Genomic DNA, 25,426 nt, shown 5'->3' with positions numbered 1-25,426 from the left:
GGTGCTCTTCTTCCCAGGGGAATACCGACCGACGGACGTGGGAGGCTGCTGGCGACTCACCATTTCATAAACCGCAGTAAAGAGCTGTCAGCACAAACCATCCACAGACCATAAACGTTCGGGGAGAGCTGGATGAGGAACGAGCTCTTCGCATGGTCCCCCAGTGTCTCCCACAGATTGCTTATTAGTCGAAAAGGGAAACATTAACTCTAAGAAACATCAGCACCTTGCCCAGGTGATCAAAATCGACATCACCAATGAGGGGCAGAGGGACACCGTGGCCTCCAGATGGGACAGCCTGCAAAGAGCGTGGCCTCAGGGAGCCACCCCTGAACCCCATCATAACAAGGCGCCAGGAAACACCAAGATGAGGTGTCGCCTGTCAGAACTTCTCCCTCCCGACTCTCAGAAAACTGGCGTATCAGCGTCCCTCCGAGTGGTTCTCAAACCTTCCCGAATGTTGGGGTCTTCAGAATGTCCTGATGCCTGGCTCCCGCCCCCCACATTGTGATTTAATTGGGATGGTATGCGACCAGGAGTTTTAAAGCTGCCCAGGGGGTTCTAATGTGCAGTGAAGTTTGGGGACCGCTCCTTCAGAGGCTCCTGGGCGAAAATGGAACCTCCTGAGCAGAATGTACGAGGCCTGACTCCCCAGCCTCACGCCCCGCCATGCCCCACCCGCAGGCGGCCGGGCCAGGGCCTGCTCTGCGTAGTAGCCGGGACCTCAGGGCTGGCAACCTCTGCATCTGTGCTCCGCTCTGCACGGCCCGCCCTCCGTGTCCGGGGATCCCACCCCGCCCCTCAGCCCGGGGGACCAGCCCTCCCTCCCCAGAGCGGCCCATCTCGCAGGCTCTGGTCACACAGCATTGTCATGTCCTGGCCCCCTCCTCCCCAAAGGCTGTGTCTGACATCAGGGGCTCTGCCTCGTGCCCCTACAGATGCTCAGTGGGTGTGTGCGGGATGAACAAAGGCCGTACTCTGGGGCGCCATGCAGCGGCCTGGGAGACTGACTGGTCCTTGTGCTGATAGAGATGTGAGGACACTATGCATCTCTATGTCACTGCGGCTCCCGGTGTCCCCGTGGAGACTTGGGGGGACTCTCACTCCACTCTCCGGCTGCAAACGGCCACGCTTCCCCTAACGCGACTTGTACTTCTGTCTCGCAGATGCCGTAACTGTCACTGACGATATTAACAGCCGCCAAGTCCTTTCTAAGTTCTAGGTGCTGTGCTCAGTTCTGATCTACATGATGGCATTTAATCCTCTCCATAACCCTGTGAGGTCGGGGGGATAGGCCTTGTTTTACAGCCGCATGAACCAAGCTTCCCAAGAATAAGAACTTCTGGGCTTTTTTTTTTTAAGATAAGAACTTTGGTTTTGAAATAACTTCTTTTGAGATACCCTTTCGAGATAACATTGTTTTGAGATAAGAACTTTTTGGGTTTTTTTTCCGAGGTAAGAGCCTTTCGACAGCACGTGGCTCCTACGTGGGAAGCAGGCCCGGGAGCCCGGGGCCGCCTCCCTCCCGGGCTCACGCCCTGAGCACGCGGCGCGCGATCGATCCTGTGTCTGCGGCAGCCGCCGCGAGCTCGGGAGCCCTGCGCGAGTGAGCATGCACCAGGAGTTTTAAAGCTGCCCGGGGGCCACCTTATCTTGGCCTCAGGTCACTTTCGTGATAGATAGTTTTCCCCCTCACCTCAATCTCTCTTTTTTTTTTGAGACCGCTGTTCTAGAAGCCGCCTCACCCTCTGGAATGAAGAACGATGCATCCACGCCAATGAGCACACAGGAGGCCATGCATCTGAGAGCTCGGGAAACGGTCCGTGCCGGGGCGGGGGCGACGGTCGGCCGGCAAGGGGGGGCAGCAGGGGGACCAGCCTGCGCTGCACCCTGCCCCCGCCGGCTTCGTCAGACAGAGCCGCACAGCGCGGGCCTCGCTCGCCTTGCAGGCGTCTGCGTCTGCCTGTCACCGGGGAGGAGCATTCCCAAGTGACGAGGGGGCAAAATCTTCAACCGACCAACAGCGTGTGGAAAACATACTCTCTAACTAGCTCCACCAAGAGCGATTAGCTTTAAGGGTGAAATTTCAACTCTACAACCTATTTATTCGCTAGGTAAAAGATGAAATTGACACAGGCACGGTGCTGTTAGAAACGGCCCCAGATCTAGGCGTTTCTAATGAAGGTACCTTTCCTGTGAAAACTCACGGACAATGCATCACCCCACAGTCCTCTGTGCCCGCCCCCGGCCCCCGTGCCCAGTCCCCGGGCCCCTGTCCTCATCCCCCCGCCCCCTGTCCCTGGCAGGGCTCCCTGGTTCCCAGGGACAGTCCACAAGAGAGCGACATTGCAACTTAAAACGCAAGCGATTCACCCCAAAACATCTGCACTTTCCATCTAAGTAAAAAGGAAGGGGGAAAGTTCAAAATGGGGAAAAACAACTAGAACCAATCCTCGGGCTTGCGATTTATGAAGTTCAGGGAGGGAGACCATGGACCCCCACTGAAAGCTGCCCTCCGGGCCCCCTGTGAAGACGACCTGATCTTTCTTTGATGACGGCTGGACTGAGAGGACGCACATGGGTATTAGATCCCGGGTTGGCAAACCTTAACAAGACGAATGACCACAAAGCCTCCGGAAGCTTATTTTGAAGGAACCACGAGGCTCTGGAGAAGCACAAGAGTTATGATTTAAAAGGTGGTAAAGCTGCCGAAAAGCGAGCCGCCCAGGGTTCCACGCACGGGCACTGTCCCTTCAGACCGAGGGACAGCTGTTCCCTGCGGGGTTGGGCTGCGTCAAGGGGGGGACAAATCGGAGGTCGGAGTTTAAAAAGGGATGACAAACGAGTTTTGTTTTGTTTTCAGAAGGAGACCAGGCCGCGCAGAGTCCTGGAAGTGTGACTGAGGATGGCTGAGGTCGCTGGGATGTCCTGGGGAAGACCAGATGGAGAGAGGGAGGACCACGAGGCTCCGCCGTGAAGGCCTGAGGAGGCGGACCTCCCGGGGCTGCAGACCCTGGGCAGGGAGCACGGCGAGGGGGGACTTGCCAATAACCACGCACACCCCAAAGCACGTCCCCCGTCCTGGCCTCGAGCTCAGTGTCTAGAGGCCAGCCTCTCGGGGTTCTGGGACGAGGGGCCCCTGAACTGGGTGAGGGGGTGACATGGATGGATTGCAGAGTGTCTTCCCCAAATTCTAAGACTCTGCCATGAGCATCCCCCCAACTTGTGGATTTCTTACACATTTTTACGTGAAACATAACTTGGTCTCCCTCTTTTCCTTTTGACAATCTACTCATTTGATTTTTTTTTGTTTAAGTACAGAGTTCCCCAAGTTCCAGAAGGAAATTTTCAAATCTAAAAGAAACCAAGTTTCAAAAACCCTTTTGGACTGTCCAGAATAGGCCAGTCTGTAGGGATGGCATGTTAACAGTTGCTTCAGCCTCAGGGAGAGCTGGCAGGGGTAACCGCTAACTGGACCGGATTATCTAGCCCCGATGAACGTGTTCCAAAATTAAATTACGGTGATGGTCACGCAACTCTGTAAATGCGCTAAAAAAACACTGAGCGGTACGCTTGACGTGGGTGACGTTTATGGAATGTAATTTATATCTCAGCAAACACACACACGCTCTTTTGGGACACACTCCAGGGGAATTTTCCACGTCACAATCATCCTCAGGAGTGGTTCGCTCTGCCGCCACTTAAGGCCGCCAGCTGCCCTCATGCATCTTAGTCGCTTCTTTCTCATGGAAAGACTGAGTTCATAAACCCTCCCCCGCCCGACAACTCGGAGCAAACGAGGGCCTCATCCCCCCACCTCTAAGGGCTGACATGGTACCGCGCCACGGCCGTCAACTGCGGCGTGAGGGCAGCCTTGAGGACCAGGCGCCTACAGCTGACAGTGGGTCAGGTCAAGGGCCACGTAAGACCCAGGGTGTCCAACGCCCCCGAGAACCTGGCAGGTGGCCCGGAGCCTCTGTAGTCACCAGCTGACGACCCAACGCTGAGCCCTCGGTAAGAAGAGCAGAAGTGACAGAGGCCCGGCGCAGGCCCAGAGCACCAGCGTCCCCTCAGGCCAGGGAGGGCGATTTGGGACTGCCGCTGGGCATCTCAAGCGCAGTGACCCTCCGGGGAAGGAACTCGCTGAATGAAACGGCCCGTTCTACTGACAACGGACCTGTTCCCGGAACATGGCGCCACGACCCGAATTCTTCCCGGGAGATGGAACGCCAAATACCTCCGCTCTGACCGCAGTCCAGTCTTGGACGGCAAGCTGTATTTTTAGAAATCATGGGAAAGCTCCGTGCAAGTCTCACGTGGCCCCACGACAGGCGCCAGACCGGCCGCGCGGCCCTCAGGGCCGGTGCCTGCCTCTGGGACGGTCGCTGCTCCCACAAAGCGTCTTTAAGCACGTTGTCAATGCCGTGAACTTGGGGTCTAACTTAAGGGAATCCCACTCAGCCGTACTGCGTGGTTTACTCATCGGCAAACACCTTGCCACTTCACTCGCGCCAACAGTGAGCTCATGGTCAGAAAATGACACACGGTGTCTATGTTTCTCTGTGCGAACCCCCCACACACGTGCACACACCTGCACACATTCACGTGCACTCGGAAGGCTCAGCTCAATCCACCTGGGCTGAGGAGAAAGGCCAGAAACTGTGCCATGAAAGACACAGAGCACGGCTGTGTAGAAGAGAAGGCAGATAGTAACACACGCGGACACACTTCATCTATAACCCACCTGAAGCCCTGGCTGCTCCCAAAACAGCGGGACGGAGCCTCTGATCTGGACAAAAGACGACACGCCATCATCCATGTAAATCGTCTGCAGCACAAGGAGACATAAAGGGAAAGTGTTCTTCAGTGACACCAAACGTCCTGGGCCGGTAACGAGATCCGGCCGCCTGAGACCCGACACCGGAATGGAACGAAGGGCACAGGGCGGCCCTCCCCCGCGGGGCGCGCAGCTCCCTGGCCCCCGGGCCGCCGGGCGCGCTTGCGGCGTGCTGGCTGCTGATCGGCCGCCACGGAGTCTGGAGCAGGCCGGGGGGGCCCCCCCGGGGTCTGCGGCAGCCGGCAGGGCGCTTGCACAGCTCCATGGAGCTCCTGAAAGGCCAGCGATGCGCCCCCACCACCCCGTTTCAGGAATAGAAGCGAATGTGCTCCAGGATTTAACTAAGGCCTTCCTTAGAGCCCTCTATTTTTACCTCGTCAGCTAGCTAAGTGGCAGAGAGCAAGAGGACAAGGGCTGACTGAATGAAAGGAACGAGCTGTGGCCAAAAGAAACGGCACGGAGGACCGCGTGAACCAGCCCTGCACTTGACAGGTGCAAGTCGAGACTCCACCTGAACTCGTGGCTGGTCCCGGCGCTACGCCCCTGCGCTCTTAAACATGCCACTAGGGCAACACATGCAACACGGCGCCCACCGACTTCCAGCGGGGTAGCACCTGCGTGGGAACAGAGGGTACTTACACGCTGAAGACTCTGATCTGCCCCACACCCCCACGCATAGCTATCCCAGGGGGTACCAACTCGTCCTCTGCCTGCAGGCCCCCACTGACACGGTCCCGCAAGGGAGTTCTAGAAGGACAGAAAGTACAGTCCGGGGCATCACGAGGGAGAGGCCGTGGCAGTTCTCGGGTGCGCTGCCCTTTTTCTGCGTAACCCTACCCTGGCCTGGCAGGGCCGGCCGGGGCGATGCTGCTCCTTCTCAGCCCTCGCCAGCCCGCTCCCTTACAGGGCAGCTTTCCGCGAGGCTAGATCACGCTCCAATCGCACATGCATTAGTAATTCCGCAGCGGAGGACCCGAACATTAGACCCGCGGGCTCCCTGGACGACCGGAAGGACACGAGCCCGGCGGCTGCGTGGTTGAGCTGACATTCGATCTCTTGATCTCCAGAGGGAAGAGGCGCTGGGCTAAGAACCTGGGGTCTGTTTCCAGACGTTGACTCTCAGCGAACGGGTCACCACCCCCCATTGTTCTACTGCCCAAATCGGGAGAAAGCCGCAGGTTGTTTACACCGCTGGAGGCAGAGCCGGCTGCGGTGAGGGCGTGAGCAAACGACCGGGCCGCACGCGTGGGTGCACGGACCGGACCGCCCAGGAAGAAACCGAGCCGGCCACCCACCGGCCAGCCTTCCCCTATGTGGACCACGCCTGACGGCACCCGGGGCCTGATGATTGAGGCTGTGGATCGTTACCTGTCACCGCATGCTAACTGTGCCGCTTCCGGCTTCACCGGCTTCACCGTGGCTCTTCAGCGGGAACCTGGGCGGGACGGGTCTCAGAGAACACCTACGGCTGTCCCGGAGCTCTGCCACCCCCCACTTCCGGCACGAAGACAAGACGCCTCCAAATTTCTCCTTTCCTGCCTCCCACACAGACATCTTCTGGTTCTGTGTCTCGTCCTCTCAGCAGGACCGACTTTGTTTCCAAGGGGACAGCTGATCATCAGACGCCAGTGAAGGAAATGCTGTACTTCCCCTTCTGGACGAGAGGACCCGGGTTTTACTCTAGCGGGAGATGCGACATCTCACCTCATGGCTGTAATTTTAACATGGGGGCATTTGGGGTCCTTGCGGGAGTTGACGCGGGACAGAGCGTGAAAGCAGGCTGGCACGCGGACCTTGGGACAAGACCGGCCCAGGTCCCGCTCCTGTTTGCACGGCGGGATGACCCTGGGGACGTTCCTGAACCACTTCCAGCCTGTTTCCCTCCCTCTCGGGGGCACTACTGTCATCTGGTCACGGGGGGAGGGGTACATGAGGGAGCGGGGTCTCCTCAGGCCAGTGAGTGTGGGGGAGGCTCTGTGTGGACTGGGGGAGGCTGGGTGGGATCGGAGCATGGGGGCGACAGGGTCGAGGCTGGGGCGAGAGGGACCCCAGGACAGGACGGAGAGGAGGTGGGAGGGTGACACAGAGCAGTGGAGTGCTCCAGGAAGGAGCACGTCCACAGTGCCGGTGTGGTGGCCAGGCCAGACCTGGGACCCCCTGGACCTGGCAACTCTGAGCTGCCCCTTTTCACAGAGCACCGGGAGCAGAAACCCAGCCACACGAAGAGAACGGGACAAAGCAGGATGAGCGCGGCTGGGTGGGGGGGCTCGCATCTGAAAGCCTTTTCGCTGAACTTCTGTTTCCGGGTGAGGTGTTTACAAACCAGCCCTTTCAAGCCTGGTTCCTGGGAGGACGGGCAGAGTTGCCCTGACCTCCCTGGGTCCAGCGGGGTCTTCCCTTCGGCCGTCAGCGCTGTACCTTCTTTTCCTTTTGCTGGTAGACTGAGGGGACTTTATAGGTTTTGCTTTTCTGCATGGTGAGTCATGGCCACAGAGCAAGCCCCCCAGGTGTGACTCATGGCTTCCTCCCAGGGAAACTAAGACGCTGTGTCTACCTGCACACACACATGCACAACATACACATTCACACACACAACATGCACACACACGCAACACACGCATATGCACAACACACATGCATACACAAACACATATGCACAACACACGCGCACACACACACAATGCACAAACACACTGTGCATGCACATACACAATCCTCCCACAGACAGCCTGCCTTGGAGGAGAAAGACTGCTCGCTCCCCTCAGGAAAACGTTAAAATAAGGCAGAAGCACACGGTGCCAACGGCACCTCCTGTGCTGGCTCCGAGCGCCGGGGGAGCACCAGGAGAAGCCGGCTGCCTGCTGAGAGCCCCCGGCAGGAAGCCAGGCTGCTCTTTGTGAAGTCCCGTCTGCTGGAGGATGATGCCTTCCTGCGAGTACCACAGGACTTCCACTCCCATGGCTCAGGGCTGGGGTCTGAGGAGTCTCAGTTCTGGAGCAGGGGACCCCGGCCAGAGGTGACCTGCAGCCACCAAGGCGGACAAGCTGCCCTGGCCGAGCCTCCTTCCTACTCTGGGCTCAGCACCAAGCTCCTCGAAGACGCTGCCTGCCACCCGCGGGCGAGGAGACTGAGTTTCAAAGGCCGCCATTTCTTCAAATGTCACGTCGTGAAGCAGGTGACACAGTGCTACCCAGAGCAATCAATCCCACTCCGCCCGCTGGATCTGAAGGCCTCAGGATGCAGCGCACAACTGCTGTCACCAGAAGCAAAGCCACCAAGACCGCACGTCGAGGGCCCAGCCTGCCCATGACACCATCCCGGCCCCGAACTCACAGCCGTGCTTCCTGCAAACTCGAGGGAGTGGGACATGCCATCAGATCACTGTGGCCCAGACGGGCTGCACCCGACGGGGTCCCAGGCCGGTGCCCTCACGCTCACCATGCGTCCACGCTTCCCGGGGCTCAGCCAACGCCCACAGGCTGAGCACCCTCCCCGGGCGCCAACCCCCGACTTAACCCTATGATCTCGCTTAGATGCGGAATCTAATAAAATAAACAAACAGAACCGAACCGGACTCGTAGGTACAGAGAACAAACCGATGGCCGCCAGATGGGAGGCGGGTTGCAGGGCTGGGTGAGAAAAAAAAAAAAAAAAAACAAAAAAAAGCGAGGGATTAAGAAGTACAAGTGGCAGGTAGGAAACAGGGGACGTGAAGTCCCTACGCTCCACTTCACCTCCCCGCGACTATTTCACAGCCAGCAATGTTGTAATAACTACGTACGGTGTCAAGTGGGTACGAGACTTGTTGAGGCGATCGTTTTGTAAGGCATATAAATATCTAACTGCTATGCTGTACACGTGAAACTGATATAACATTGAATGTCGACTATAAGTGAAAAAGTAAAATGAAAAAAAAACCCATCCTTTGATGGGGGGCGGGGGGGGGGGGTGGTCGCAGCTGCCACGTGCCGGGAACAGTGCTGAGTACGTATTCCGCTTAAACGCTTCCTTGTTAAAAAGCCCAGCTTAGAGCACCCTGAGCAGCTCCGCCGCCCCAAAGCGCGTAGTGAACCATCGGCCCACGTTTCCGACGGAGCGGGCGGCACTCCCGCTCCGTCAGCCACCTCTGCTCATCCCGCCTCTGGAGACATTTCAGAGAGGGCGACGGTGCCCCCGCAGTGCCCAGGACCGGGTGGGCTGCGGGGCGGGGCTGATCCCCCCACCCGGCCACGCTGGGTCCCGCGGGTGTCACCGGGCATCCCTCGGCGGGACGCTTTCCCAGGGGGGCACGCGCCTGCACGCTCTCCTGGGTTCCAGCTGCACTTCCTGTCCCTCCACACTTCCCCGCCTGGCACACGGGCCCCCCTGAGCGTGCCTGTGCCCCGCTGCCTTCCCCGTGCAGCTGGGCACTGACTGTGGGGGGCGTCCCGGAGGGCGCGGCGCCTGCCTGCCAGGCCAGCTCGTCCGTCTCGTTCCTGCTGCACCCCCACTGGGCCGGCTCACAATTAAACTCGGCTTAGGGACCCGAGTTTGCTCTCGTGTTGCCAGTAAGGACACCCTGGGACTGGCTCCGGGAACTGACTCCTCCCCTCCCCTGGGAGTCGCCTTCTCTCCCACACGCCCTGGTGGGCATGTCGGTTGGGGGCCCTCTGATGGCGGCAATCAGCCTGGACTCCTACTTCCCACAGCAAAGAGCTTGTGGCCCATCGGCAGTAGCCTGAAACGTACGTGCCCCACAAAGAACTGCTCCGCGTGCGAGGCCATGGCCCTCGTCCCTGTTACGTGTCTGGTGGGAAGGAAATCGCTGTGGGTCACGTTGGCACCTCTTGGTCTTGGGCAAGGGCCACGCCTGCAGCTGCACGCTGTCTCTGGCAGCCAGCACATGTGGAGCGGATGGAGGGGTGGGGGGTGGGGGGTCTGGCTGCCCGTCAACTCATCTGCTGCTCCTAAGAGCCAGGCAGGGGTGAGGGCTTCATAGAGGAAGCAGTACCATCTGACCCAGAGCCCAGAGGAGGAAAAGGGAGGGAAAAACAGGGAGCAGGATGGCCACAAAGGCTGCAGGAGCCAAGAAATACCTCCCCAGTTCCGATAAGGGAGGCAGGTGGAGGCCGTTTAAACAGCACCAGGGTGTGGGCCCCAGGAACCAGAGGGGCAGGCCATTTATATTTATAAGGCTTTGCTGGGCTGCCTACAGGGCGTAAAAGGGGACAAGGACCCTGTCTCCAAGCTCGAGTGAGTAAACTGGGCACACAGGAGCCACAGGCAAGTCACCAGGCCTATGTCAGTAAGATACACAGAGCAAAGACCTCACCCCTGGTCTGCAGGAAAATGAGAAAAGCAAGGACAATAGATTTTCGTGAAGCTTCATGCGCTGTGTTTGAACACAGGATTATGTCCTCGTTATGGATTGACTTGTGTCCCCCCAAAAGACATGTTGAAGCCCTAACCCCCGGCCCTTTGGAATGCAGCCTTATTTGGGAACAGTCCGTGTAGACGTCGTTCGTTAAGACGGGGTCACGCTGGAGTCGGGTGGGCCCTTAATCCAACATGGCCGGCGTATTTAGGAAAAGGGGAGACACACGGGGGGAAGACGTCACATGGGGGAGGCAGAGGCTGGAGTGACGCTGCCACCAGCCGGGCCACCAGCTGGGCCACCAGGAGCTGGAAGGGGCAGGGAAGGGTCCCGCCTGGAGCCTTCCGAGGAAGCCTGGCCCTGCCACACCTGGACTTTGGATTTCTGGCGTCCAGAATTACGAGAAGATCAACTCCGGTTGTTCAAGCCGCCCACCTGCTACAGCTGCCCAAGGAAACTACTCCCGCCCCCTTACGTTTTCCGAGCAAACGCCTGTCTTCTAATAGAGAACGGTAATGTGCAGTCGAGTTTCCAACGACATGCTTGGTAAGATACAATAGATGAGACCTCAATAAAAATAAATAAACAAACAAACAAACAAACAAACTGGTTGAAATTCAAAACTCCAGGGAGCACCAAAGAGGGACTATCGGCCGGAGCGCTGGACGGACAGCCAGGTGGAGCGGGCCTTGGTCCAGGGCCACCCAGGGAAGCCCCTGGAATCGGGTTCAGTGACCGGGTCCCTGGGCTCTGGTAACTGGATTTGTACAAACAGGCTGTGCACCTTGGGCCCCCAGTTCTCGGCTCACGTGCTAAAGATCTGTTGAATTAACTGGATGATTCAAAGTCTGACGACACACGGATAAAAACTGGCAGGGACGGTGGTAATGAAGGTGGGCCACGAGGACAAAAGAAGGCCGTTTTCGTTGTGCAGAGAAGAGCGAGAAAAAAAAGAAAGCAGCCTCCACCTGGGGGTCGCATTCTGTCACCTTTAACCAGATCTTCATTTACCTGCCTCGTCTATACCCAGGAGAGCAGACAGCGTGAGAAGTCACAGGCAAGAAGCTGGCTTTGCCGCCCATCTTCAGGCCCCCGTTCCAACGTCCTCCCACTCAGCGTCTGACCCAAGACGACCCTCCTGACCTTTGGGCATCGGGAGGCGGGTGGCAGCTCACACAGAGGAGGAGGCTCCAATCTGTGCCGAAGTAAACTGGCTACGGTCCTCGCAGGAAACCGCCCGTCACAGCTGCAGCAAAGAGGGAACGCAGAGCCACATGGCCACTAAACACACACAGGCGTTTGCCGCTTGATACCCACGGCCACACTGCACCTGTGCCTTTCACGGGGCTGTCCCTTCTCATAATGTAGTCCACCTGTTCGTCTACACGGTGGCACTATCCACCAGACTGCAAGTTAGACCGAAAAAAAAGGAAAACAGTTGGAAGGCAGCATCTCTGGGAATGAGAACAGAACTTAGAAAACAAACCAATGAGAAACTAAGCAGATGGTTAGAGTCCGCGGCAGCTGAAAGCGGCTTCGCACGCAGATTTCACGCCCAGGTGCGAAGATTTGCTTCTAGGGTGAAGCCTGAGTTGCTTGAGAATGAGAAAGAACTGCTTCTTCTCCCATCCTCCCCTTACCCATCTACTTAATTCTGTCTTGAAAAGATTTTCAGATCCTCTTGGTTCATCCTTCCTCAGATGCTCTCTGCATAACTGCCACCTTTCAAGACCTTTCACGATCATGGCAAGAAGGCCTGGTTCTTTTCAGCTGCAAATACCTCAGCTAAGCAGTATTTTCCCAGCATGAGAAGTGAATCAAAAATGATACGCCCTCAAACCAGAGGCCACATTTGCAGGCGGAGCGGCAGCCACCGCTCCGTTCTCCAGTCGGAGTCAGGAGCCAAGCTCATCACAACGGCCTCAAATACCCCCCCGAGAGAAACGCATCTGCAGGGGTGCACCCACGCTGAACCCCTGCGGGCCGGGCCCGCCTGGGCACTGACCTGCTCCGTCTCCACGAAGTTGGACACGTGGCCATCGTCGTTCACGCCGCGGGTGTGGAAGCGCGCGCCCGCGCGTGCGCAGCTGATGCGGGAGATGAGGCAGACCTTGGCCTGCTTGTGCGAGGCGTACACGGTGCGGATGGCCACCACCCCGCAGATGACCTTCAGCAGCCAGTCACAGCAGCTCACCTGGTGCTGCCTCAGGGGCACGTGCAACAGCTGGTTCCTGCAAAACAGAGCGCCACTGCGACTCAGGTTACCGCACACCCTCCAGAAAACTGCGCCCAAAGCAAGCAGCGAGGAAGCACCTGTGCGCGCAGCATCCGGCTTAACAGTTGGCGCATGCGCACGGCGCCCCGTGAGCCCTCCACTGGGGACACGGACCACGGGATACTTACGGGCTTCTGAGAGACCCCAAGCAAGGCCACTGAGACGTGCGCGGCAGGAAAGGGAAAGGAGTCCTTTCCCAAAGCCCCCACCGGGTCAGTACCATCGCCGGCAAGCCTAGCGTGGACTGTGAGCCCATCGTCACCAGCCTTCCAAGCAATTTCAGAGGAGCTCCGCTTTAGACCCCCGCCTGGCCTCTACATTTTAAAATCAGAAACCCCATCAGTAAAACAATTAACCGTGTTTTGCAATTACATAATAATAAAAATGATCATATTAAATCTAGGCATTAAATGATATACATAGCCCATGAGATAAATTACAAAGCAATCCCAAACGAATAAGAGAAGGTGAGATAAAAAATAAGACTTAAGCAAAGTGCCAGTACTTCCATACCTGGCGGATTGTTCTGGGCCTCTGGACTCCCCTGGTGACCCGTGTAATGACGGGGATGAAGAGCAACATTTATCAAGTGCACTCAGCACCATTCTAAGTGCTTCAGGATGGATTAACTCACTCCATCCTCGGAACGACGTTGGGTGACAGGTATTTATCATTCATTCGCCCATTGTGCAGGTAAAGAAACCGAGGCACAGAGAACGGAACTGCACACTCGCCCTACACCACAGAGCCCGGAAGCGGCAGCGTGGACCTGGAAGCCGGGCTCTTCTCCCAGCCCGGCCGTCCCTGCGCCTCCCCTGGGGAAGACCCCACCTCGGCAGCTGCACCTGGGGAAGACCCCACCTTGGCAGCTGCACCTGCCCGCGGCCCCATCCTCCTCTCTCCGCCTCCCAACATCCACAGCGGAGCAAGTGGCTGCTCCGAGAACGGAGGGATCAGAGGGGGCGCGTGGACACCTGGACACCTTGGGCTGCTCCCGGCCCCGAGCGGTGCTGTTCTGAGGCCCCTACCTCGTTTCCAGGGAGGCGGGAACCCTCGGGAGACTCCCTCCTGTCAGGTACTAAGGACGTCTAGATCAAATGCCCTACTTGTTTAAAATAGACAGCACTGGTCCTGCTCTGGAGCCTTCCTCAAAGATGGGCAGCGTTTTCTCCTTCCCTGACGTCTCAGGCGGCTTCTCCAAGAAGCAGGGACCCCCAGCTCTTAGGCCAGCCTCCCCGACTGTGAGCCTGGCCACCTCCGCCTGGGCGCCAAGTGGCCACGTGGGACCCCCTTCTGAGCTCTCAGAGCCACAGCACTTGTCCACATGAAGAAAGGACCATCACAAAGACGACAAAAACGTTATTTCCCTCTTCGGCATCACTCTTTAAACTTCAGATGATAAACCGGCTTTAGTAACGATTAAATTTGCACATGGCATCAAGGCAAAGCCTCCAGACTATTCCAGCCACACAGCCAGGGTCACCACCAGGGGTCAGAAGAAGGCGCCTTTTGCCAAATGGACAACTCTGAATAAACCCTGTTGGAAATCACACTTGCCCGACCCTCTGTGGGAGGAAGGATCACACCCTCGGAGGAAGAGACCCAGTTCCAGAAAGGAAAACAGCTTTGAGTTTCCTTGCAGGCCTTGCTTGTACAGGGGAGCAATTATTGGTGGGGTCAGCGACCGGCCCGGAAAAAATGACTTCACCCCGACGTACACTCTCCCTTATTCACCAGCCACGTTCGGTGTTGACCCCATCTGACTCCAGATGTGGGCCTAGATCTAAATTGTGGCACCCCCAATGGTGGGTTTAGACGATCCAGCCTGTGACCGCTCAGCTGGCCTGACTGGATGTGGCCAGTTCTGTGGGTGCCACCCTGAGCCCAAACACCACACCCAGCAGGCTGGCATCCTCCAGAGCCACCACCCCCTCCCAACTCAAGACAGAGTCTGGGGTCCACTTGGGCCTCTGAGGATCTGAGGCCTTCGCAGCCCCTGCTTGGTGAGTCTCTGCTCGGACTTCCTGTTTTCCGGGTGCCTCAAAACTCCGGCCACATAGCTGACAGGAGGAGGCCTGAGAAGGGCAATTACACAGGTGCTGGGGCACCCAGAGGCCCCAGGTACCCCCTCTGGCCCTGCGGTGTTTCCAGGGAATGTCACAGCATCTGAATCTGGGACCTCTTGCCTCTGCTTGCCTGACAGTCCCAGTTAGAAATGGCCACCTAGCCTCAGCGCAAAGCGTCCTCAGTCCCTACATTCTGCTGCCTTCAGGGGCACATGCACCGCTGGACCCTGAAAAATGGACCTAGGGCTTCCCAGAAGCACGGCCCCCTGGACCTGTGACTCTGAGTGTGGTCCTCGAACCAGCAGCATCGGTGCTGCCATCCTCATCTTGCCGGAAATGCCGAACCTCGGGCTCCAGCCAGACCTGCTGCGTCAGACCCGCTGCGTCAGACCCGCTGTAACAAGGTCAGCCACAGCGTCACATGCGCTCTAAAGTGCGGGCACATTATTGCCCAAAAAACTGAAAGCCAGAGAACCTGGAAGGATCCGGGGGTGGGCGCACTAGGACACATGGCGGGAAGTCAGGCAGTTCCTTGGTGGGGGTCCCAAGCACCAAGGAAAGAACATGCATCTGCTGACGGGGACTCTGACTTCTTCTTTTTGGGCAAAGGTGGGGGGTGGGCACAAAGAAAGGGCATAAATGCACCTCGCCGATCCTGTCTTAGGGCTGGGAAACTGGGGTAGCCCCAAGGGCCGACACTGGAATTCTGAGAACACCCGCTACCTGAGGTACGTTGGAACAATTTCTGCAGCAGAGTTTCGTCATTTCTGCTTCTGACTCGCTCCCACACGTCTCCTGAAGGAATGGCACCGCCAACATGCACTAGGACCCGCCTGGGCCCTAGTGCATGTTGACCACTGTTAACAGGACTCGTGAGGGTCATTACCTCCAGGACCCAGAAAGGGCAACAGGCAATTTACATACTGATAGGGTGGCCCACCTAGCTGTGTCCGTGAAGGAGCACCCACGTGCCCCGACACGCACAGAAGCCCGGCCACCTTTGTCTGGGCTTCAGGACACATCTTAACGTGTTACTGCACGTCCCCTTGCTAGGATGGGGACATTGCTGGGGCTGGATTGTGATCTGCAGCCAGAATGCCCGGGTTCGACACCCCTCACTTGTTGAAGCCTCAGTCTCCTTATCTGTAAAACGGGAATAGCAGACTCACCTCACAGAGACCTACGAGGAGGGTGAGTTACTACCTGCGGAGAACTTAGAGCAGGGCCCCGAACGCGGGTGGTGAGCATGTCCGCTGAGCGCAGGCATGATGGCTGGGCAGGCGGCAGCGCCTGCTGGAGGCGGCTCGCATGCTCCTTACCAACAGCCCGGATTTCCCCCCTGAAGCCACATTAGTCCCCTTCGAACACCGTCCCTCACCCCAGGAGTGGGGAATGTGGGCTCAGTCTTCCCCTCACCATGTGGGGAGCGAGCGGGCATGGATCCCAGCTCTCAGAGGTAACCCAGGCCCCTGGGGATGATGCAAAGTGATCAAGCAGGACACAGGTGCCAACCCGCGCCTGCCTGCCGTGTGCCCTGGGGGCAAGGGATGCGGGGCCAGGGCCTCACCAAAAGAAGGTGTTCCCCCATTCATAGCTGTCATCGCCCTGCTTCTGTGCCCGGACGGTGAGGTCGAAGCGAGACCCGTCGTTGGGCCACGAGAAGTAGAAGACGCCCGAGTTGAGGACCTTCCTCAGGGCCGCGAGGCGGTCCTCCTCCTTGGCCCCTTCCTGGAGCGGGTAAAAGTCGATGGCGGTGATTTTGTAGATTTCGGCCTCTGGAATTCTGCCCACAGAAGTGCAGCCTGTCACCAAAACCAGGAAACTCAGGGACACGCCACCTGGAAGGATAATCAGACAGAGGGGCTCAGGATCGCCATGGGCCACTCACTGCAGGGCAGCTGTGGTCACGAGGGGCCCAAACAGCCCAGATTTTGCTGCAGCTGTGTGACTTCCTGTTCACTCCTGAACTTCCCCCGGCCCCTCGAATTCCTAATCTCAGCATCTCGGGGATCCACACTGCCACTGGAGCCCGCAGCCTAGCGTCCTGGTTCCGAGCTTGGCCCAGGAGCAGGAGTACCACCTGAGAGCTTGTCAGAACTGTGAATTCTCGGCCCAATCGGACCTCTGGGCGAGGGCTGGCCACCTGGGCTTTAACAAGCCGCAGGTGATCCCGCTGCCTCCCAGAGTCAAGTCTGAAGGTTGCTGGCCTGGAGTCCCCCCACTCCCCCCCCCAACTTTCTCCCCATATCTGGCACCCAGAGCCTCTGAGACCCACCCTCCCAGGAATCCTCAGCCGCTGCCTGGCTCAGGGCCTCCAGACTAAAGGCAGTCCTCCAAGCTGTCACAGTGTGCCCTCCCAGACCCACCTGACAGCAGACCCCCCTCCACTTAAATCCTTCTGTGGCTCCCACTTCCCCTGGGACTGAAATGGAAACGCCTCCCCATATTCGGACACTGGGGTCCAGCAGCTCTCCTGGGCTGTGCTCTGAGCTCCTCAAATGTGTCACATACCCTCACACCCCTGGGCCTTAAGGCATCGCCTCTGTCCGGCACACCCCCCAACCGTCTGCCCCACAAGGTCTCCCACAAGCCCTCCCTACCCCACTCGCCTTCCCCGCCTCCGCCCTCTGCAGCGCCCCGAGCCCTCCGCATGCTCGTCAGGACCTTCCTGCCTTTGCCCTTATCAGGAACATGCTGAGTCAGCTCAGCAGCACCTCCTCCAAGGAGCCTTCCCTGCCTTCCCCAGACGGTTAGTGGTCCCTTCTCCGTGCCTTGTCACAGGCATATGCTAACACCCTCCTTCCCGACCTGCATCCCCAGCAGACTGGGGGTTCCTTGGGAGCAGTGCCCTGTTTCAATGTTATGTCCCAGCACTGCGCATGGCAAGAGTTTGAGGAATTCTTCCTAAACGAGCCAAAGGAGAGCAGCTCAAGCCTCCTGCCCCCATGAAAGGCTCCAAAGCACCGCTGGCCCTGTGCCCGGAGGAGACGCCCCTGCCGGGGACCCCATCCATGGCTGCTCTCCCTTCTGCATCCCTGGCCCCCCACACAAGGCCCCTGGTTCCCAAAGGTGCTGCATCAGCAAGGCACACGGCAATGCTTGGCTCTGGGGACCGTGGGGACAGCACCCCTCTTCCTCTGTTTCAGGAGGCGGCCCAAGACTGACTGGCCTTTGGGGGGGGGGTTCTGGTCCACACGCCACTCCTTTCCAATAGTCTCCCAAAGACCGGCTCCAGACGGTCAGCGGTCAGTACCTGCAGCAATGCAATGCAGTCAACACTCTCGTATCTCTCGACGCTCGGATAAAAAAACCCCTAAGAAGGCCAAGTCCAGCAGTACCGCCCCGCACCGCGGCGCCCCCTCACACTTAACAGGAAGGAGAAGGCTGCGTGGGGCCATGTAAAGTCCGGTTTTTATGAAAGGTCCCCTCATTCAATAAGTAAGTCACCACTCATACCACGCCTGCTGGCTGGAGGGAGAGGGGACCGTCCAGTAAGACAACCAGATTGGCTCAGACCCCACCTCTGCAGTCAGACTACCCAGGACTCATTTTAAAACAACTTAAGAACGAGGCTGTAGATGGTGACAGGTGTCAGGGGCTGGGTTTCTTAAGTGGGACAGGCGTCATTTCCTGCAGACAGGTGGGGTTCATGCCGGGTTGAGGTCCTCATATTAGAGCCTCACAAATGCCAATACGCGCACAGCGTGTGCCCAGACGTCAGACGGGCTCGGTGTGGGGAGAAGCAGAGTTCAGGTCAGACCCCTTGGAGCTCAGCCGTGAGCCCCAGATTAGACTGCGTGGGGAGCGGGTTCAAGGAGAGGCATGGAAAATTTTACTTCCCATCTCTCCATCGGAGATGTGAAGCTGATTTCTAGCACCACTTCCTCACAGCCTCTGCGTGGGGGGACCACGTCCCTGGCAAGAGTCCCAGGCTGCTGTGAAGGCAGCAGGCACTTCCTGTGCAGGGCGGGCCGGGGGGAGGCTGGGGATGGGCGTGCTGCAAGCAGGTGTTGAAAAGGCTCTTAAAATAAACAAGAACAAATGGACGGCCGGCCGCCACCACGGAGAATTCGGGCTCCTGAGTGTCGGGACAAGGGGCTCAGGAGGGGCGCGAGCGAATGAGTCACCATGTCGGCTGCAGAACCCGGTGTTTTAATGACAGCTGATTCTCAGGGTGGAGCTTGCCCTGCACCAGGCACCAAGCCACCAACTTCCTCCCGGAGACCTCTCGGGGGAGGTGCCATTTTTGCCATGTTTTATCACAAAGGAGACAGGGGCACAGGGAGGTTAAGTAGCCTGCTGGAGGTGACACAGGGGTAGGGGGCTGGGACTCGGACCCTGGGCAGGTGGTCACACCAGGTCAGCTTCCAGGCCTGGTGCCCTTAACCAGACCCTTGCAGAAGGACCGCCAGCCTAAGCGTGAGGACATCGCCATTTCACACGTGAGCGGCTGTCCCCCAGGGAAGCAGACTCGCCTGCCCAAGCACACGGCTTGTCTGCACTGGACCCAAGACGCCAGCAGGGGCGTCACCTAGGCCCGGGCTCTGCCTAGCCCTCGGGTCTTCAGTCGCTTCCACTCGTGGTCTCCCTGCGAGCTCGGGCGATCAAGGGGCCTCTAGCTCATTGTTAAATCGACGCCAAATGTTTTCCTCATTAGTTTAAGTGGTTGTAATGTATCTCCCAGCATATGCTCAATATTGACATGTAAAAATAAAACCGTTGCGGGCCTCTTCACCAGCCTCTGACGGAACCCGGACCGTGACGTGATACTCATCACCATCTATTATTTAAAGGAACATGCAAACGAGTTCTTTAACGGATAGGATTTTCACTCTTACTCCACTCCGCTTCCTCCCCAGAGTCCTATCCCAACGTAACACTTTGTGCTCCCACGTCCTGTACTGGTCACCCTGGTCATATTGTGCAGCAGTTTGATCCTCAAGGCGAAAGCGTTTAAAAAGAGCTGCTTCTGGCTCGATTTTCAGGACACCCTCAGCCAAATGATGTAAACAAAACATTTTGCTAAATAATCACCTAACGTATAAAAAAGATTTGTTGGAAAAGCACCTCAATGAGACAGACGGGATTTCTAGTTCATATATCCATGGATAAATATCGTCTGTTGATAGAATAAAACTAGATTCTGTCCGTACCCATCCTAGCTCTGTTTTTCATTTTGATGGGCATAAACACTAAGAAAACGTGTTCACATCAATAAATCTATGGGTCTGGAATAGGTTTCATTATAGCAACGTCAGTCAATTCTTCGGAGTCCTTTGGTTACGGGCTAAAAAAGTCAACAATGATCCAAGAACGAAATCACCGTTCACGCTGTCAGCCGCTACCCTCGCTCAGTTCTGCGGTTTGCGGAGAGCAGACCATGGGCCATCACCTGACTCGTACACAGATCTGTTACTGAGTCATCAAGGTGAGTGATGTCCTCATCACTGCTCACGACTGCGTTTTTGAACTGTCCCGGCGTCTGACCTCCTAGAGGTATTCACTCCCCGGGGCAAAGCGAGATGCTACGTGGGAGGAGAAGACAGAGAGCTGCGGCTGCGGACAGGGCGGAGCAGATGAGGAGCTGGCTTCTCACAGGCACGTCATTAGGCAAACCAGTGACGGGAAGGAGCTGGGTACCCGGGCGTGGTTTTCCTCAGAATGGACCACGTCTGTGAGCTGTGCTCAGCTTCCCCGGTGACTCCAGAACTGCCTCAGCCTCTCCGAAGGCAGCCCCCCATCCCCGCCCCCGCCCCCCGGCCCTGTCAGCCGAGCAGGCGGCTCCCTGTTACCCCTCTGTCGGGGTGACCCTGTCAACAGCCTCGCGTGCTCTCCACGTGCTACAGCTTTGGAGGAAAGGGTCCTGGTCTGAGCCCAGCACCAGCCTGCGGGGAGGTCACTGGCCCCCGGCCCACCTGTTGGGTGGTGCTGGCCTGTGGCCCCCACAGAGGTGTCTCTAAGGGATAAAACTGGGCCTGGGGCGCTGCTTGGAAGTCGTTAGTGGAGGCGGCGTGCAGGGGCCTGAGACCAGAAAGCTCTGGCGGCAAGGTGGAGACAGGCCCAGCCAGACGGGCCGTGGCCTCGGGAGACGGGGCTGGGGCTCTGCAGCCCCCAGCAGCCTGCGGGGCCTGGGGCGAGTCCCCTGCCCTGCCCGGGCCTCAGCAGGGGCGCACCAGACATCTCCATGCCCCTTCCGGCTCACACGCTCTGTTCCAGGGCTCCAGCCAAAGCAAGATGACGCCCAGGTCAGGGACTGCTGGCCAGAGTTAGGTGAGGTGGCAGGTAGGCAGGCAAAGGGTCACAGGCCAGTGCACACACCGGACCAGAAGGGGATGTGCGCACACCCACACACTCTCACATGCACGCACAGGTACACACACATGCACACACACATATGCACACACACACATGCATAGGCGCACACGTGCACATGCATGCATGCACACACGTGCTGATGTGCATACGCATGTGCACACACAGGCACACATGTGCACACGCACACATGCATAGGCGCACACGTGCACATGCATGCATGCACACACGTGCTGATGTGCATACACACGTGTGCACACAGGCACAGGCACACATGTGCACACGCACACGTGCACACACACAAGCGCACGCGTGCGTACACGCACACACACACACCTCCAGGGGGCCGGAGGCTCACAGTCCAGACGACTCTGTCTGTGGCCTGAACAGGACGGTGGAGAACAGAGAGCTGCTCCTCACTGTCTAGTGTTTGAAGGGCGCAGAGTTTGGGAAGATAGAAAGTTCTGGAGACAGCTGGCTGCACAACAGTGTGAATGTCCTTCACGCCTCTGAAGCACACACTTAGAACCGGTTTCAATGGTAAATCTGGTTTTCTGGACACTTCACCATGACTGAACGATAACACTCCGAAACCTCAGTGTCACCTTGGAAGTTCCTTCTCTCCGGAAGGCCGCCCTTGAAACTCGCCCCCCGGCCAGGGTGGGCCCGCAGCCCTGAGCTGGGCAGCGCCGGGCCATGTCTTATCTTGCTCTGGCATCTGGCTGGGAAGGGCTGGCCCTGGGATCACGGCGAGTCAGGGCAGACACAGTGCCGTCTACTCAGGGACAATGCTCGGCCCGCGCTCGCCGCGGCCCCTGCTTCTCCTGGTCCGGCCTTCCTCCGTGTTTGCTCAGGCTCCGAGTTCTCCCCCCAAGCCCGGCTCTTACCTGTCTCAGCCTGGGCTGCCGTCTCGTCTACCCTCCCCCTTGCACGGGACACTGTCACACTTAAGTCTGTGAACAAAGGACTTGGGAACGCTGGGCATTCACACTGGGGAGCGGCGAGTTTGGCCAGACGATCCCTGAGCACCCCGCACGCCACCCCCCAACTGATGAGCTCAGAATTCTCTTGCCCCGTGGCACCGTGTCGAGGCGCTCTGAGCAGCAGAGCGGCGCAGGCCGCGGGGTGCAGGCCGCGGGGTGCAGACCGCTCACCTCCGCTCGCGAGAGCCAGCTGAGTGCTTCTCCCAGGTCCGCACTGGCACCCTGAGGTCAGCCGGGGTCGGCGTATTCACACCACGGAAAGTGGCAAGCACTACATACGCATCGGGGCCTTTTCCCCCTCCGCCAGCACACCACTAGGTACGGGTATTAAATAAATTATTTAAGACCGATGACGGCCATTTCAAGAGTTGCTAGAGACACTGCATACCCTGGATCTCAGAAGACTGTCAAACGTCCCTGTCCAGAGACTTCTCATTCTGAAGTGATGACCCTCGGCCACCTGTGCAGGAGGACGGCCCGCCGGGAGTCAACAGCATGCAGGCCCTCGGCGTGCGCCCTTTACCCCACACCCAGCTCTCCGAGAGAGACCCTCTGCAGGCCGGCCCCCTTCCCCTCAGGACCCACGTTCATTCTCTCATGTAATTCTTTTAAGAACTATGTAAGATACACATGAGGTGGTTTTCCTGGTTTTACAGGTGGGAAAACGGCCCTAGAGAAATCAAATGAACGCAGAAGGCCAGTCTGCTGCGGGGCCGGAGCTAGACCCCAGGGGGGCTGGAGCTAGACCCCAGGGGGGCTGGCTGTTTGGGGGAAAGCGTTCAGGGCGGCCACGCACAGCTTCTCGGGCTGTGCACAACTCCAGGAGACGTAATTTATTAAAGACTTCAATTTATTCAACTCTCGAGGCTATGAAACAGGGAGGCCTTGAGAGATTAGGTTAAAAGCGAGTTAAATCCCTGTAATCATTGGGATAAATTCTTCTTCCTGCTCTACTCTCATTTTCTATGCTCCGTATTGTGTAGTTATTGGGAAGCCCAGCTCCCTTGCTGATTGTGGGGCCTCTACACCCTTTCTGCTGGCATTTCGGGGAGGAAGGGGAGAATTTGAGCTTTCAATGAAAACTTAGGAACCTGAGATAAAGCTTTTATGCAATGTTTGTGCACGTTTCTTAATTTCTAACAAAAAGGTTATTTTCGCTTCTGTAAACTGAATAGAATAATTTGCCCCAAGTTGAGAGGCTGACAAGGTCTCAGAGACCCTCAACCTTAAAAAGTCAAAAGGGAGGCCCACCCCCACTCAGGAGGGTCATTTTGGGGGTGATCTGAAGTTGGAATAAGCCCCTCAGCAGGTGGGGCGGGGGCAGAAAACAGATTCTAGTTCTTGGCTGGGAACTTGTAGTGGGAAAAGAAAATCAAGTTAAATCAAACGCTTCTCATCTTAACCAAAGGGTATTTGAAAAAGTTGCTTGTTAGGCCGAATCCTTCCGTCCTTCAGATACTCCAGGGCACTTTCGGAAATGTGTTGTAGAGGCGGAATCATCCTGACATTCCGAAAGTTAAACTCACCCTCACGACACTCAGAGCGCCTTTGCAGCCCACCCTGGAGGGGGAGTCTGGCCATCAGGCAGGGGGTATTCAGAGGACATCAGATATGGGGTCTGGTGACCTGATGGCCCTCTAGGCCAGGGCACGGCCCTCCCTGGGTAGTCCCTCATGGACACCAGAGGCTGTGCTTGCTCGGTCCTCAGCAGAGGGCCAGCCGGTGGGCACTGGATGCAGGAAGCAGGGAGGGCCCTGCCTAGGGCAGCTGCAGGAGTTGGTCACTTCTCCCCACACTCCCTACCGTGGGAAGATCCTGCTGAAGCCTGCCCTGGCCCCTGGGCCAGGCTCCCCACAGACACCCTGCTTACTGACAATATTTCTTGGGGGGCCAGGGGGAGCTTCCCATCCTATAGCTGACCTCAGATCACAGCCCAGGAAAAAAAAAAAAGTGCTTTCCCCCAGAGGGTGGGAGAAGGCACTGCTCTTCCTGTCCCTAGAGGCTCAGTCTTTCTGCCCCTTTAGGAAGAGAGTGGCCTGGAGGCTGAAAGCAGCCCCTGCTGTCAGAAGGGGAGTGTTTAAAACCTGGGTCGCACTTGAGAACTGCCAGACCTTGGGCAAGCTTCGGCACTGCACTGAGGGAGACCCTCAGATGTGAAATGGACCATTCATTTATGTACGAGAAAACAGTAACTGTAAGCTGCCAACAACTGTAACACAGCCTGAGTGCCTGGAGGTTACAATGTAAAAATATAGCATGCGTCACAGAATAGATGGAACCCTGCGTGTAGGCTTTCTGAGCTTCTCTTTTTGTCCGTACAGGACAGCAACAGTACCTAACAGGCTGTTGGGAGAGCTGAGCTGATCAGTCACGACACTTACGCATTCCCTAGCCCAGAGCAAGCACGATGGAAGCTTAGCTGTCATCTTCATATCACCATCGAGGCACGGGCCACAGGAATTTTTGGTGACCTCAGAAAGATCACTGTAGGGGGAAATCCTGTAGAAAACCCTTGGCAAGCAGCACATCTTCATGGAAAGAAGCAAGCGTTCGGAGGGAGCTAGACCCAGATTTCAGTCCTGGCTGAGCTTTTTACTTTAGGCAAGTTACTTTGACCCCGTGAGCCTGATTCCTTTACGGTGAATGCGGATGAAGATACATTACCACACTGGCTTATTTATAGGATTAAGAAATGACTCTCTAGCCCTTGGCACAAAACAGACAATTAATGCATGCATTTTGTCATGTGGGTACTAAGTGCTTTTCCTAAACACTTTGGAAATGATCAGTGTCATCATCATCATCATCATAGTTCAAGAAAAATCATCCCCTAAAACAAAAGACCCAGAAAAGTAACAGCAAACGGCGCTGTGCTGTCGGCTTGAAATGTCCCCCACCCATGCAAACAGCTGCTGAGGGAGGCGTGGAAATGAAGGTGCTTGCTGTGGGACAGCCGCCATGCCCGAGTGTGCTCGACCCACAGCCGCTCCCTTTTTGACCCAGTGGGGCCGAGAATCAGGAATGTCGACCATGCGCTCTGGTCTTGGCCCCATGATGCATCAATGGCCCCAGGTGGGGCCGACGCAAAGGAGGCAGCTGAGGCAGGAGGAAGGACATGGTGGCTGCAGACCCAGGAGTGCAGAGGTGACTCGGTGGCCTCATGGGGAAGCTGCGCTCTCAACCGGGCTGACAGCTCAGCCCCTCAAGTCTCATCCTGAGCAAGGATGCCCACGTTTCCCCGGAAGCTCTTTGCCCTTTCAAGTCAGACCGCATGGCCCAGTTTGTGAACAGCATTTCCTTCCATCTCGCTCACACCTCCCCACACCCCTCCACCCCGTATCCGACACTCAGGTCCTGGTGGCTTTTTCTCTCCTTGCCAACAATGCCAGGTCCCTGCACCTCTCCCTCCAGACACACCCAGCCTGTCCAGGGGCTTTGGGACCCCTGGCACCCACCTCTTCTAGAGTATAAATCCCTTATAAACAACAAACGACCCCCTAAGCAGAGCCCTCCCTCCCCCCACTGCAAAAACTCAGGTCCTGGTGGGCAAATAATGAAGGTGAGCCTTCTCTCCACCAAGGTCAGGAGCAGCACAGACAG

At 57.3% G+C, this 25,426-nt stretch overlaps 1 protein-coding gene across 5 annotated transcripts in view; it reads right to left on the bottom strand.

Moving 5' to 3' along the window:
- SYNJ2 (synaptojanin 2) overlaps positions 1-25,426 on the bottom strand; it is an 87,432-nt gene that overhangs the window by 38,213 nt on the left and 23,793 nt on the right. For 4 of the 5 annotated variants that reach the window (XM_036223184.1, XM_036223192.1, XM_036223203.1 and 1 more), the window contains exons 3-5: positions 16,099-16,369; positions 12,196-12,421; positions 4,745-4,828 (exon numbers count right to left, since the gene is read on the bottom strand). In XM_036223184.1, coding sequence (XP_036079077.1) covers positions 4,745-4,828; positions 12,196-12,421; positions 16,099-16,369 — 581 coding nt within the window. The remainder of the gene's footprint in view (positions 1-4,744; positions 4,829-12,195; positions 12,422-16,098; positions 16,370-25,426) is intronic. The other variant, XM_036223199.1, reaches the window with a different exon arrangement.

This window comes from Rousettus aegyptiacus, unplaced genomic scaffold (assembly GCF_014176215.1).
Source record: "Rousettus aegyptiacus isolate mRouAeg1 unplaced genomic scaffold, mRouAeg1.p scaffold_m13_p_1, whole genome shotgun sequence".
Classification (NCBI taxonomy): Eukaryota; Metazoa; Chordata; class Mammalia; order Chiroptera; family Pteropodidae; genus Rousettus; species Rousettus aegyptiacus.
The sequence above is the reverse complement of the archived record's forward strand: the minus strand, read 5'-3'. Positions and strand labels throughout refer to the sequence as shown.